Source organism: Papio anubis, chromosome 8 (assembly GCF_008728515.1).
Source record: "Papio anubis isolate 15944 chromosome 8, Panubis1.0, whole genome shotgun sequence".
Taxonomy (NCBI): Eukaryota; Metazoa; Chordata; class Mammalia; order Primates; family Cercopithecidae; genus Papio; species Papio anubis.
The window spans coordinates 50333184-50349214 of NC_044983.1; the positions used below are offsets into that span (position 1 = coordinate 50333184).

The 16031-nt window shown below is 35.8% G+C and overlaps 1 protein-coding gene across 1 annotated transcript in view; it reads left to right on the forward strand.

The window, feature by feature from the left end:
* LOC101023047 overlaps positions 1 to 16031 on the forward strand; it is a 138377-nt gene that overhangs the window by 34398 nt on the left and 87948 nt on the right. The window contains 6 exon segments of the mRNA XM_021942323.2: positions 735 to 813; positions 5325 to 5400; positions 6276 to 6387; positions 6390 to 6428; positions 6430 to 6489; positions 6666 to 6795. Of these exon segments, the coding sequence (XP_021798015.1) occupies positions 735 to 813; positions 5325 to 5400; positions 6276 to 6387; positions 6390 to 6428; positions 6430 to 6489; positions 6666 to 6795 (496 nt within the window).

The window sequence follows — 16031 nt, forward strand, 5'->3', positions numbered from 1 at the left end:
CTGAGCTCTAATCCTGGATATGTGCGTCAACTTTCTTATCTGTAGAAAGGATTTTTTTTTTTCACTTAGCAAATTTTTGAGAATAAAATAAATGCATATGAAAATATTTTGAAACATAATACACTATACAAAGATTATTTTTTGTTTTCTTATCATTTTTTAATGGATATGCTACATCGTGTATTTTTCTTGGATTGAAACCTATAGCGTTATCTTTGATTTTATCAAAAGTATTCTGTGATTTTCACTTTTTATCTATATTCTGAATATGTAAACCATTGGAGCACAACTATGGCTCCTTTTAATTGTAAATTAATTTTTACAATCAGTTTTTACTGGCTGGGTGCAGTGGCTCATGCCTGTAATCCCAGCACTTTGGAAGGTCGAGGTGGGCAGACTGCTTGAGCCCAGGAGTTCCAGACCAGCCTGGGCAACATAGCCAAACCTCATCTCTACAAAAAATACAAAAATTCTCCTGGCATGGTGGCACATGCCTGTAGTACTAGCTACTCAGGAAGCTGAAGTAGGAGGATCACTGGCTCCTGGGAGGCAGAGGTTGCAGTGAGCCAAGATTGTGTCATTGCACTCCAACCTGGGTGACAGAGGGAAATCCTGTCTCAAAAAACAAACAAACAAACAAACAAACAAACAAAAAACACTGCATCTTAATTTATACTCTTGGTATAAATCACAGTGATAGTCTAGATCTAATTATACTTTTTGATTCATTATAGACTGACACCTTTTTCCTGGAGGCTGTGCACCTTGGAGATTTGTGTAAGATTGTGATAGGCCATGATGGACTTGGCCCAGGTAAGGCTCTTCCACAGAGAGTTCACGAAGGTTTGATTTCACTCTGTTTTTGTGAAGCTCTGTTCAAATCTAGAAAATACTGTGGAAAATTGGTAGAAAATGGATCTCTATGTATTGACTATGTGAAATCAAAATATTGTCTCCAAATACCGTTTAAAATTTAACTAGATGTATTTTTCTTCAAAATGACATAGGGGATAATCTACGATGGGCCTAAATGCTAGAAAGAATAATTTTAAAAAATAGAAGAGACTGGGGATTTATATGTTGTGACATGTGGCGGCATTCCAGCATGCTAGTGATGGAGGCAGCAGTCATATCTCCTGGCGGTGATATTCCTTGAAGGCTACTGATTGTCCAACAGTGGCATGTTAAGGAGACTGTCATGGCAGTGACGTCTCAGCTGTTTTCAGCTGCCACTTTATTCATGCTTTTCCTCAGTCTTCTCATCAACTCTGTGAGATGACTCACATCTTCCCAATAAATTTATTTTCTGCTACTGTATAAAACAATTATAAGATAAACAAAATCCATTTAACAAAAGACAGACTACTAAAGGGCACATAACAAAACAAAAAAAGAAAAAGGAAAAAAACCCAAATGCATCAAACAAGGTGATAAACTTTCTTACTAAAATGTGTCAAATTATAATTTTCAAAGTAAGAACAAGATTGTTATACAAATACAGAATAGACAATGTGTTTAGATAATTAATGAAGGAATTAGGAGGCTGACAAAGCTGGTTGAAAGGAGGTTGCAAGAAACTAAAAAATATGTACATACAATCCATGAAAAAAATAATTATGAATAAGATTAATAAAAAATATGACCAATGTTCTATAGACAATACAAATATACTTTGGAGGTTGTCTTCTCTCTCAGACAAAATATATCTATATTTTGAACAGATGTAAGTTATTTGCATATTATTTTTTGTCAGTTGATAGCTAATTTTACAGAGTCTAGGCCTGAATCCATAGTAGATATTAAGTCAAATAATGTCACACTCCCACAGTGAGTCAAATGATTCTCAGACAAGCTTGTTGGTGTTCTACTACAATATTGAAAGGACATATGTCATCTTTTAGCCTTATTTCTGAGTTTCTGTTAATTTTTCTAAACAGAAATAAAGGCAAAAATTTTCAACCTAAAAAATCTCCGTGTCCAACTATATGCTCTATGAAAGAGACACTTGAAATAAATGACCTAGTAATATTAAAAATAAAAGTTTAGGCAATGATGTATCAGAAATATGTAAATAAAAGAAACAATCTTAGTTATAACCTTGTTGTAAGATAAAGTAAAATTCAAGACAACAAGCATGAAAAGTTACAAGAAGGGTAATTTTTTGATGAAGTTTATAATTCACAACGAGATTATAAGAGTCATGAGCCTTTATTCCATTGATAATATGGCAAATAAATAAAGTAAAATACTCTTGGATAGTCAAGAAGAAATGAAAAGAAGATAGGATAGAATTTTATCATATGTCTCAGATTTTGGTAGGTTAGTTGGATACTTAAGTTACTCTCCTCAGATGTTTGTACTTTGTAGATAGGGAAACACTTTAATTTCAAAACTTCATGAAACATTTTTATAATTTGACTCAGATATTAGGCCAAAAAGAAAATCTCATTAAATTTCTCCAAACAAGCCACATTCTCTGCTACAATTTAGTAAAACAAAAATTTAATTAAAAGGGTGAAAGTAAAAAAAAAAAAAAGTCATTTAAGGTGTTTCAGTCCTCTTCATGACTTTGGGCCAAAGTGAAAATCAGAACTATAAGTACAGTCTAACAGAATGTTATGATGGTGTTTTTTTCTGTCTCATTTTCTGCTGAGGTCTCAAAAGACTAGAATAAAATAATAGAAGCAAGATCTCACCATCTGTCTTACTTAGTTTGAGGCTGCTGTAACAAAATACCTTAGACTGGGCAATTTATAAAGAACACAAATTTATTCTTATACTTCTGGAGGCTGAGAAGTCTAAGATCAAAGTGCTGGCATTTGGTGTCTTGGGAGGGGCTTCTTGCTTTGTCCTCCCATGGTGGAAGGGCAAAAAGGCTTAGCTAGTTCCCTGAAGTCCTTTTATGAGGGCACTAATCCCACTCATGAGGGCCCTCATGACTTAATCACATCCTAAGGGCTCCACCTCTTAATGTTATCACATTGGATCTTAGGTTCCAATAGATGAATTTTAGGGGGACACGTGCATTTAGACCTATCCCAGCACCATCCTAAATGTAGGCACAAGGCTACATATTCAGGACTTATGAAGGAAGGGACAGGCAAGTTATGGGTTCACCACTGAGTATGAAAGCTACAAGTTTTCATTGCAGTAGGTTGGCTGTTGCTTTGATACCTATACACCAACTGCCAGTAATAGGAGGGGGTAGAAGGGGCTTTTCCGTTGTGAAGAAACCACTTGAAGAACATGTGCCATCTAGAATTTGTTACATGACCCTCACTTGAATAAAAATCTGCAGGCTTCCTCAGTTGCCTTTGGCCACAAAGAAAGGGCAGTCTGGAGAACAGTCGGAGTAGAATTGTAGGCAGATAATCGGAGAAGATAGTAAGACAAATGATTCCAGCTCCAAATACCTACTCACCAACATACATATGTAAACAATGCTGGTTAATAAGACTTCTAGATTCTTACCTCTCCCTAATCCGTGCAGGAACAGCCTAGCTTTCTTCAGGAACCCATCTTTTCTAGTTTTCTAAATCCAGTTCTGGTTCTTTCTTATGGGAAAAACATGACAAAAATGTAGACAATATATTTTTACATCAACAATTTAAAAACTAACTTATTAGCTTACAAAGTATTGTTAAAATTAATGTATCATTACCTCTAAGAGTTTTCTTTACAGCCTCCCCAGAAGCTCTTAAAACTCAGTTTAGAATTCTGGTAACATTTTATTTTTCCTTAAAGGAAACAAGTTATTCTTTTTTGGGAGATAGCATTTAAAAATGAAATTAAATAACATTTTGGAGATTTTGTTTCAGGTAAAGGAAACAGCATATGTAAGGGTATAGAATTATGCATATGAATCATCTATGGCAGTGGTTTTCAAAGTGTGGTTCCTGGGCCATCAGCATTGCTTGCGAAAATTGTTGAAGATTCAATGCTTGGGATCTTATCTAGGATGACCAGCCATCCTGGTTTGCCTGTGGCTATTCTGGTTTACCTATGGCTGTCCTGGTTTTAGCACTGAAAATCCTGCATCCTGGGAAACCCCTCTGTCCTGGGCAAACTGGGACATTTGATCACTGTAGGCTGCCTGTGCTGGGCCTACTGAATTAGAAACTGTAGAACTCAGTAGTCTGTGTTTTTGTAATCCCTCCTGGTGATTCAGATGCATGCTAAGTTTGGGAACCACTGGTCTAGGGAACTGTGAGGAGTTTAACATGACTCAATAATGAGAGTATGTGATGAGGGATGAAGCTGAAGAGTAAGCTGAAGGGTCTTGTATGCTGTGTTAAAAAGTTTTATTTGGCTGAGAACAGTGGCTTATGCCTATAATTCCAGCATGTTGCGAGGCTGAGGTGTGAGGATCGCTTGAGGCCAGGAGTTCAAGACCAGCCTGGGCAACATACGAGACCCCATCTCTACAAAAAATATTTAAAAATTAGCTGGGCATGGTGGCACACACCTGGAATCCCAGCTACTTGAGAGGCTGAGGCTGGAAGGTTGCTTGAGTTCAAGAGTTCAAGGCTACAGTGAACTGTGATTGCACTACTGCACTCCAGCCTGGGTAACAGAGTGAGCCTCTGTCTCTAAATATATACAAATAAAAAATAAAAGAAAAAAAATAAATTTTATCTTATAGCTGATGAGTATACACTCACCAACTCAATAATTTTAATTAGAGTAGAATATATTTTGAGCTGGATCTTTGCATAGACAAAACAACTATGACTAATTAAAATATTTTATGTGTAAGTAAAAATGATTTTAACTAACTCTAGTTTGCAAATTAATATGAAATTAAACATTTAAAAAGAAATGTCTACCTTTATGTATACCAGCTGAGTCTATGTGCTTGGACAGAATTTCTGAATGGTTACTCATTTTTAGTCTATCAAAACATATGTATTTTATGCAGACTTTGTTTAAATTTGAACTTTAAAAACTTCCTGGAAATAGAAAGTGTTGGTAACTCATCAAGTATATATTATTTGGAACATGTTAGGTTTGGGATTATGAATGCAGTTTATGAAATTAAAAGCAGCTACAGAATTGTTCTATTTTCAATTGTTTGGAAAAGCACACTGAAATAGATATCATAAAGTATGAAGCCTTAAAATAATGCTTTGCTTTTGTTATATGTACAAGAAATACATTCCTTACAGTTTACTTCTGTTATACTTTGCTTTATTTGAAGTACTAAAGCTTTATATTGTGCAAGGCCTTTATGTATATTTGGAAGTTAGAACTTGTTTCTCAAAACTTGAAATAATATTGGACCGTATTTATTCATGTTACATTTTCGTTCTTTAATTTGTGTTTAGGAAATGGCTGGTTTCTTGATGATGTTGTTATCAAGGATCCCACAACAAATTACGAATATGCGTTCTTCTGTCACAGGTTTGTAGGTGTACTTTTACATTGAAAAAATCCATTCCAAGTTTATGCATTGAGAACTGGGTAGCTTATTTAGTTGTTCCTAGTCACTGAGGCTTTGTTGGTTAACTTCTGTGAACATTAACCTTAGAGGCTCTTTATGCTATTGAGAAAGACATTTATTATGTTTATCATCATTCCTAATGATACAAATTTAATATTTAATGGTAAATTAAGATAGATTTTTAAAAATATGACTTCTCTGTTCATATCAGAAAGAAAAATGAAAGTCTCTGACAAGAAAACATATTCCCTTTGGACTAGGTCCCAAATTCGGTTCAAAAATAATAAATGTACACAGTGTTTCACGTAGCTTTTTATACAAAGATGATAGTAGCTTACTCACTGTCAATGGACCTTGATTTTTGAGTTATTTTCCCAGCAGTGGTGATTAGTTTGCTTTGGTGATAGATTTGCTTTTTTTTTTTTTTTTTGACATTGTCCTGCCTCTTTTCCTATGGAACCCATAATAACCATTTATGAAATAACTGATCAGAGTTTAAACTATAGTTAGTGATCAAAGGACAGGATAAATTGATCCAGTGACTATAACATCTATGATTTTGACAGTTAGCAGACCGATTGAGTTACTCACCTGTGTATTAGGCAAAAACATATTTTAGCCTTTCCAGATAGTAACTGCTTCTTCTACCTCCCTTGCAGTCTTGTAGTCATTTTAGGATTTTCTTTCCCATTCTGTACTGCTCTGCCTTTGAGAGCCAGATGGTCACGTCTTTTCCAATTCCTGCTATCTTGTATTTCTGACTTGGGAAGATAATTGCCAATGGTTAATGTAAATACAAAGTCTGAAAATAATCGATGCACTTTTCTTTTCACAGATGGCTAGATCAGGGGGAAGATGATTGTAAAATTGTCAGAGAACTGTATGCCAGGGATAACAGTATCTTCTTTGCAAGTAGGTGTCATGTATACACATTTCCTGGAAAACTATATTTTATGATGACTGGAGAAAGCATGACACTCTGAAATTAATGACCCTCTCTTTCCTTTATCTTCTCAGGGCAGAAGCTGGAACTTAAAAGAAAAGAAACAGTAAGTTTTTTGGGGGCTTTAAGATTATTTCATATAAACAATGTTCAAATGACTATTTGATGTGTTAAAACAAAACAGCCTATAGTGTCTAGTAAGTACTGTTTCTTAGCAATTTCTTTTCTTTGTTTCTTCTCATACTGGTGTTTTTGTTTGTTTTGTTTTGTTTTTCTTTTTAGTGGACTGCAGAAAGCTGGAAGTTTACAAAAGGAAATACTCTTCAGTTCTATAACAAGCTGACTGGAGGGTTTGTCCGTCTGCATCCAGATGGCACAGTTGATGCCATTGGAGAGAAGACAGACAAATATGGTAAAACCATCGTACAAAGCTTGTGGTGCTGGACAGTTCTGGGAGTTAAAGGAATGTAGATTTCTAGACACTGTTTAATTTATAGTATTGTTCTTTTTACAGATAGCTTTACACAAGTGTTAGGCCATTTAAATAATTTACTCTCTGCATTAATAAAAATGATAAATAGATGACAGGCTTTAAATCTGGACACTGTGAAAAATATGTATATTTGGCATTAATTAATTGAAGAATAAAATGTAGGCAGTTACCAAAACACCATGTTAAATAATTTGAGGGCCAGAGGAAATAACTAAAATATTATTCTAAATTTCAGACATTCATAATCTAATGAAGAAGACAAATACAACAATTCTAATAATTGTTATTTGTAGCTAGTGTCCTAATAAATGTACAAAGGAAAACAAGGCTAGGAAAAACTAGATTTGATGTTTAATATCTGCATGTCATGAAGCTATAACCATGAGAATTAACAAAAGAGTAAACTGATGATGGTAGATGTTTGACTATAAACCCAAACCTCCAACTCTTTTTGAATTTGGACCTTTATTATTTAAACCATATTTGCCTGCTACACCTATGAATTTAACTGTACTTTACTATGCTGGAAACTGTGCCGTTCAGTCTCGAGGATGTGCTGGAGCTACTAACCTACAGCATGTCTCAAAATGTAACCTCTTCTGCCTCGTATTTGAGATCCTAGGGAACAACCAGTTTTCTCCTGTATGAAAATAAGCATCTGTCTAAAAATACTTCCTAGGAGCTTCTGTTTCCAAAATTATTCTTTAGACATTTTCCTTACCTCGGCAAAAATTAGTGCCCACTTGAGATTACTTATCCACTTACATCAGTCAAAGTGGCCCTTCATCCTATTCCCTGGGTTCTCTGCTGCCACTGTTGTTATTCTTTTTCTTTATTAGTATCTCTTATTTGCAGATATGGCCACAAAAATATCTCCCATTGTTAAATCAGAAACTGTGAAGGATCTAAATTGTACCTCACTTGTAGGAAACCACTGGGTCAGAGACCAAGACCATTTATTTCTCACATCAAGTGCACCAGCCAGAGCAGTTTCTTGTGTTGGGTTCCCTGAACTCCAGTCCTGCAGTATCACGATGTGAGGTCCCAATGGTACCAGCACACGCAGTCAGGTACATTAAAAGAGAGAAATTTGCAAATTAGGAAACTATGATCTTATATTTTCTATTTTTATTTTTTGTGCATATATATATAAAATCAACTTTTAAGTTCCAGGGTACATGTGCAGGTGTGTTACACAGGTAAACTTGTGCCATGGTGGTTTGCTATACAGATCAACCCTTCACCTAGTTATTAAGCCCAGCATCCATTAGCTATTCTTCCTGATGCTGTCCCTCCCATGGACCCCCACCCCCCGATGTGTCCATTTGTTCTCATCATTCAGCTCCCACTTATAAGTGAGAACATGCAGTGTTTGGTTTTCTGTTCCTGGATTAGTTTGCCGAGGATAATGGCTTCTAGCTCCATCCTTGTCCCTGCAAAAGACATGATCTCATTTCTTTTTATGCTGCATAGTATTCCATGGTAGTTATGTACCACATTTTCTTTATCCAGTCTGTCATTGATGGGCATTTGGGTTGATTCCATGTCTTTGTTATTGTGAATAGTGCTGTAGTGAATGTACACAGGCATGTATCTTTATAATAGCATGATTTATATTACTTTGGGTATATACCCAGTAATGGAATTGCTGGGCCAAATGGTGTTTCTGCTTCCAGATCTTTGAGGAATTACCACACTGCCTTCCACATGGTTGAACTAACTTACATTCCCACCAGCAGTGTAAAAGCATTCCTTTTTCTCTGCAATCTCACCAGCATCTGTTGTTTCTTGACTTTTATTCCCCTTTTTAAAAATTTAATTTTTTTTTTTTTTTTTACTCTGAGTTCTGGGATACTTGTGCAGAATGTGCAGGTTTGTTACATAGGTATACATGTGCCTTGGTGGTTTGCTGCACCTATCAACCCATCACCTAGGTTATTAGTGGGAACATAAATTAGTTCAACCATTGTGGAAATCAGTATGGCAATTCCTCAAGGATCTAGAACCAGAAATACCATTTTACCCAGCAATCCCGTTACCAAGTATATACCCACAGGAATATAAATCATTCGATTATAAAGACACATGCACACGTATGTTTATTGCAGCACTATTCACAGTAGCAAAGTCATTGACTTTTTAATAATCTCCATTCTGACTGGCGTGAGATGGTATCTCATTGTGGTTTTGATTTATGTTTCTCTAATTTACATTTCTCTAACGGGTTTTTTTCTTGTAAAATTTTTGAAGTTCCTTATAAATTCTAGACATTAGACTTTTGTCAGATGGATAGATTGCAGAATTTTTCTCCCATTCTCTAGGCTGTCTGTTCACTCTGATGATAGTTTCTTTTACTGTACAGAAGCTCTTTAGTTTAATTAGATCCCATTTGTCGATTTTTTCTTTTGTTGCAATTGCTTTTGGTGTTTTCATCATGAAATCTTTGCCCCTGCCGAAGTTCTGAATGTTATTGCCTAGATTTTCTTCTAGGGTTTTTATTGTTTTGGGTTTTACATTTGAGTCTTTAATCCATCTTGAGTTAATTTTTGTATAAGGTATAAGGAAGGGATCCAGTTTCCATTTTCTGCATATGGCTAGTCAGTTTTCCCAACACCATTTATTAAATAGGCAGTCCTTTTTCCATCACTTGTTTTTGTGAAGTTTGTCAAAGATCAGTTGGCTGTAGATATGTGGCATTATTTCTGAGGCCTCTGTTCTGTTTCATTGGTCTATATATATCTGTACCAGTACCCTGCTGTTTTGGTTACTGTAGCCTTTTAGTATAGTTTGAAGTCAGGTAGCATGATGCCTTCAGCTTTGTTCTTTTTGTTTAGAATTGTCTTTGCTATATGGGCTTGTTTTTGGTTCCATATGAATTTTAACATAGCTTTTGTTCTAATTCTGTGAAGAATGTCAGTGGTGATTTAATAGTAATGACATTGGCTCTATAAATTACTTTGGGCAGTATGGCCATTTTCGTGATATTGATTCTTCCTCTCCATAAGCATGGACTGTTTCTCTATTTGTTTGTGTTCTCTCTGATTTCCTTGAGCAGTGGTTTGCAGTTCTCCTTGAAGAGGTCCTTCACATCCCTTGTAAGTTGGATTCCTAGGTAGTTTATTCTCTTTGTAGCAATAGTGAATGGGAGTTCATTCATGATTTGTCTCTCTGCATGCTTGTTGTTGGTATATATGAATGCTTATGATTTTTGCACATTGATTTTGTATCCTGAGACTTTAAAGTTGCTTACTAGTTTAAGAAGCTTTTGGGCTGAGACAATGGGATTTTCTAGGGTTATGCAATCTGCAAACAAGGATAATTTGACTTCCTCTCTTACTATTTGAATACGCTTTATTTCTTCCTCTTACTGTTAGCCCTGGCCAGGACTTCCAACACTATGTTAAATAGGAGTCGTGAGAGAAGGCATCCTTACCTTATGCCTGCTTTCAGAGGGAATGCTTCCAGCTTTTGCTCATTCAGTACGATAGTGGCTGTGGGTTTGTCATATATGGCTCTTATTATTTTGAGGTATGCTCCTTCAATACCTAGTTGATTGAGAGGTTTTTTTATTTTTTTGACATGAAGGGATGTTGAATTTTACCAAAGGTCTTTTCTGTGTCTATTGAGATAATCCTGTGGTTTTTGTCTTTAGTTCTGTTTATGTGATGAATTACATTTATTGATTTGCGTATGTTGAATCAACCTTGCATCCCAGGGATGAAGCCAACTTGATGGTGATGGATAAACTTTTTGATGTGCTGTTGTATCTGTTTGCCAGTATTTTATTGAGGATTTTTGCATCTATGTTCATTGGGGATATTGACCTGAAGTTTTCTTTTTTTGTTGTATCTCTACCAGGTTCTGGTATCAGGATGATGCTGGCCTCATAAAATGAGTTAGGGAGGAGTCTCTGCTTTTCAGTTGTTTGGAATAGTTTCAGTAGGAATGGTACCAGGTCCTCTTTGTACCTCTGGTAGAATTCAGCTGTAAATCTTTCTGGTCGTAGGCTTTTTTTGGTTGGTAGGCTATTTATTACTGCCTCAATTTCAGAACTCATTATTGATCTATTTTGGGATTCAGTTTCTTTTTGGTTCAGTCATGGGAGGGTGTATGCATCTAGGAATTTATCAATTTCTTCTAGATTTTCTACTTTATGTACATAGAGGTGTATATAGTATTCTCTGATGGCTGTTCGTATTTCTGTGGGGTCAGTGGTGATATTTCCTTTATCATTTCTGATTGTGTCCATTTGATTCTTTTTTCTTCTTTATTAGTCTTACTAGTGGTTTATTTCACTTTTTAAGTTTTGAGGTACATATGCAGGATGTGCAGGTATATATACACAATGGAATGCTGTGGAGTCCTAAAAAGGAATGAGATCATGCCCTTTACAGGGACATGGATGAAACTGGAAGCCAATATTCTCAGCAAACTAACCCAGGAACAGAAAACAAAACACTCCATGTTCTCACTTATAAGTGGGAGCTGAACATGAGAACACATGGACACAGGGAGGGGAACAACACTTACTGTGGCTTGTTGTGGGAGGGCAGAAGTGGGAGAGCATTAGGGAAAAGAGCTGATGCATGCTGGGCTTAATACCTAGGTGATGGGTTGATAGGTGCAGCAGTCTATTTTATTATTATTTTTTTTTTTCAAAAAACCAGCTCCTGTATTTGTTGATTTTTTGAAGGGTTTTTTATGTCTCTGTCTCCTTCAGTTCAGCTCTGATATTAGTTATTTCTTATCTTCTGCTAGCTTTGGAGTTTATTTGCTCTTGGTTCTCTAGTTCCTTTAGTTGTGATGTTAGGTTGTTGATTTGAGATCTAACTTTTTGATGAGGGCATTTAGTGCTATAAATTTCCCTCTTAATACTGCTTTAGCTGTGTCCCAGAGTTCTGGTATGCTGTCTTTTTGTTCTCACTAGTTTCAAAGAACTTCTTGATTTCTGCCTTAATTTCATTATTTACCCAGGATTCATTCAGGAGCAGGTCGTTCCATTTCCATGTAGTTGTGTGGTTTTGAGTGAATTTCTAAATTTTGAGTTCTAATTTGATTGCACTGTGATCTGAGAGACTGTTATGATTTCAGTTCTTTTGCATTTGCTGAGGAGTGGAAACTCTGATCTTATATAGGGCTGTCCATCCTTCCTTCTAGAGAATGAGCCAGAGAATGAATTTGAATGCAGCACAAATTCATAAACTTTCTTAAAACATTATGAGATTTTTTTTTCTTTTCTATCCTTAGTGTTAGTGTGTTTTATGTGTGGCCCAAGATAATTCTTCCAATGTGGCCTGGGAAAGCCAAAAGATTGGACACCCCTGTTCTCGGTGTTATGACTAATTGAATGCAGCTGATTCAACACTTGAACTTCTAAGGTCTGTATCTTCTATCCTCACTTTTTGAATTAATCCTTCTTGGAACCCAGCCCTCAGGTAGAAAGGAAACCAGGCAGCCATGCAGAGAGGTCCTTCAGGAAAGAACTGGCCCTGAAAGCCCCAGCTGAATCTCCAACAAGCAACCATCACCAACCACTAGCATGTGAGCCTCTGTGTGGATCAAACTAACTGATAGATGATGCAAATAGAAAAACTTTTTACCCTTCATTGTTTCTAGCATCTTAATATGCTAGTCCTGCCATATACAAAGCAGAATGAGAAATTCCAAAAAAGGCAGGTGGAGAATAATATGAGTAATTTTCCTCAGTGTAACTGACATTTTTGCAACAGGAGGTCTTTTATGTGTGATAATTACTTGCAGGATTATTTCCTGATGTTATGCTCAGTGTCCCATAAATTCACACTAATGAATCAGTTTTCACATGCCTGGAAAGTGTTTTGATGAACAATGCTGACCTGTAGACATCTTTTCAAGAAAATATTTTAAGACTATCTCCCTGAGATATTTTGACTTATAATTTTCACTCCAGAAAACAATGTTGGTTTTTTTTTTTTTTTTTTTTTTTGCCACCATGAGCCAATATTTCTATTTAGTTATTCAGCTGCTTGTGAATTTAGTTTTTTCCATACTTAGAGAGTTAGAGTGCTCATTTCTGAGTTCTGCTGAACCACTTCTTGGCAATACTAGGCCTAAAAGTAGACACATAACACAATAAGTTCTTTGAAATGCCACAGGGAACTTCATTATATGATAATAAACTCTTTAGGTACTAGAAACAATACTGTAGCCAACATTGACAATGGCAGTCACAAACAAGTGTTGTCTCTATTGTGGGATCTTATCACTAAAAGGAAGGACCAGACAACTAAAGCTATTCAGTTTTTAACAATGAACCCTTGATGGCTACTTCTATGTCAGGGCTAGTTTCACAAACTTTACATCCCTTGAAATGTCAAAATATTTACTATAAAATACAGATTCATATGGTTTTTTTCATTTTATAATAACCTTTCAAGAGAAAAATTTATAATCTGGATTTGGATATAATTGATTTATGCTACTAAAAGATTTTTAAATATTTAAAATATATTACACAACTGGAAGTTTTCCTCTGTCCTAGATTATCTCCATATTGATTTATGTAAATAATTTTACCAAGTTTTAAGTGTGGATTTTTTGCTTTTTGTTTTTGGAGTATTTATTCATGCCATGTCAGACTATTGCATATGGAAAAGATAATTGCATTTTTCTTTTTTAATTATTAAAAATAATCTTTTGTATTACTCAATTCCTAGAAAGAATCAGGAAAGTAAAAGTCTAAAAAGCAGTGGTTTGAAGAAGAACAGGAAGGCTGCAACAGAGCATTTTGTGTAGGTTAATGAAGGTTATTAGTTAAGCTACTTTTTCTGCCCTAGTAGTCACTGACTTGACATGCCTCTGCATAATCCTATTTTTTAAAAAAAATATTTTTTACTATACTTTAATTTCTGGGATACACGTGCATAACATGCAGGTTTGTTACATAGGTATACACATGCTATAGTGGTTTGCTGCACCCATCAACCCATCATCTACATTAGGTATTTCTCCTAATGCTATACTTCCCCAAGCCCTCCATCCCCCGACAGGCCCCAGTTTGTGATGTTCCCCTCACTGTGTCCATGTGTTCTCATTGTTCAACTCCCACTTATGAGTGAAAACGTGCATTGTTTGGTTTTCTCTTCTTGTGTTACTTTGCTGAGAATGATGCTTTCCAGTTTCATCCATGTCCCTGCAAATGACATGAACTCATCCTTTTTTATGGCTGCATAGTATTCCATGGTGTATATACACCACATTTTCTTTATCAAGTCTATCACTGATGGGTATTTGTGTTGGTTCCAAGTCTTTGCTATTGTGAACAGTGCTGCAATAAACATATGTGTGCATGTGTCTTTATAGTAGAATGATTTATAATCCTTTGGGTATATACCCAGTAATGGGATTCCTAGGTCAAATGATATTTCTGGTTCTAGATCATTGTGGACTGTCTTCCACAATGGTTGAACTAATTTACACTTCCACCAACAGTGTAAAAGCATTCCTATTTCTCCACATCCTCTCCAGCATCTGTTGTTTCCTGACTTTTTAACGATTGCCATTCTAACTAGCCGGAGGTGGTATCTCATTGTACTTTTGATTTGCATTTCTCTGATGACCAGTGATGATGAGCTTTTTTTCATATGTTTGTTGGCCGCATAAATGTCTTCTTTTGAGAAGTGTCTGTTCATATCCTTTGCCCATTTTTTGATGGGTTATTTGTTTGTTTCTTATAAATTTGTTCAAATTCTTTGTAGATTCTGGATATTAGACCTTTGTCAGATGGATAGATTGCAAAAATTTTCTCCCATTCTATAGGTTGCCTGTTTAATGATAGTTTCTTTTGCTGTGCAGAAGCTCTTTAGCTTAATTTGATCCCATTTGTCAGTTTTTTCGTTTGTTGCCATTGCTTTTGGTGTTTTAGTCATGAAGTCTTTGTCCATCCTTATGTCCTGAATGGTATTGCCTAGGTTTTCTTCTAGGGTTTTTATAGTTTTAGGTCTTATGTTTAAGTCTTTAAACCATCTTGAGTTAATTTTTGTATAAGGTGTAAGGAAGGGTTCCAGTTTCCTTTTTCTGCATATAGCTAGCCAGTTTTCCCAACGCCATTTATTAAATAGGGAATCCTTTCCTCATAGCTTGTTTTTGTCAGATTCGTCAAAGATCAGATGGCTATGGATGTGTGGTGTTATTTCTGAGGCCTCTGTTCTGTTCCATTGGTCTATATGGCTGTTTTGGTACCAGTATCATGCTGTTTTGGTTACTGTAGCCTTGTAGTATAGTTTGAAGTCAGGTAGCATGATGCCTCCAGCTTTGTTCTTTTTGTTTATGATTGTCTTGGCTATACGGGCTCTTTTTTGGTTCCATATGAAATTTAAAGTAGTTTTTTCTAATTCTGTGATGAAAATCAGTGGTAGCTTGATGGGGATAGCATTGAATCTATAAATTACTTTGGGCAGTATGGCCATTTTCACAATATTGATTCTTCCTATCCATAAGCATGGAATGTTCTTCCATTTGTTTGTGTTCTCTCTTATTTCCTTGAGCAGTGGTTTGTAGTTCTCCTTGAAGAGGTCCTTCACATCCCTTGTAAGTTATATTCCTAGGTATTTTATTCTCTTTGAAGCAATTGTGAATGGAAGTTCACTCATGATTTGGCTCTCTGTTTGTCTATTATTCGTGTCTTTGAATGCTTGTGATTTTTGCACATTGATTTTGTATCCTGAGATTGTGCTGAAGTTGCTTATCAGCTTAAGGAGCTTTTGGGCTGAGACGATGGGGTTTTCTAAATATATAATCATGTCATCTGCAAACAGAGAGAATTTGACTTCCTCTCTTCCTATTTGAATACCCTTTATTTTTTTATCTTGCCTGATTGCCCTGGCCAGAACTTCCAACACTATGTTGAATAGGAGTGGTGAGAGAGGGCATCCTTATCTTGTGCCTGTTTTCAAAGGGAACGATTCCAGTTTTTGCCTATTCAGTATGATATTGGCTGTGAGTTTGTCATAAATAGCTCTTATTATTTTGAAATACGTTCCATCAGTACCTAGTTTATTGAGAGTTTTTAGCATGAAGGGATGTTGACTTTTGTCAAAGGCCTTTTCTGCATCTATTGAGATAATCATGTGTTTTTTGTCATTGTTTCTTTTATGTGATGGATTACATTTATTTAT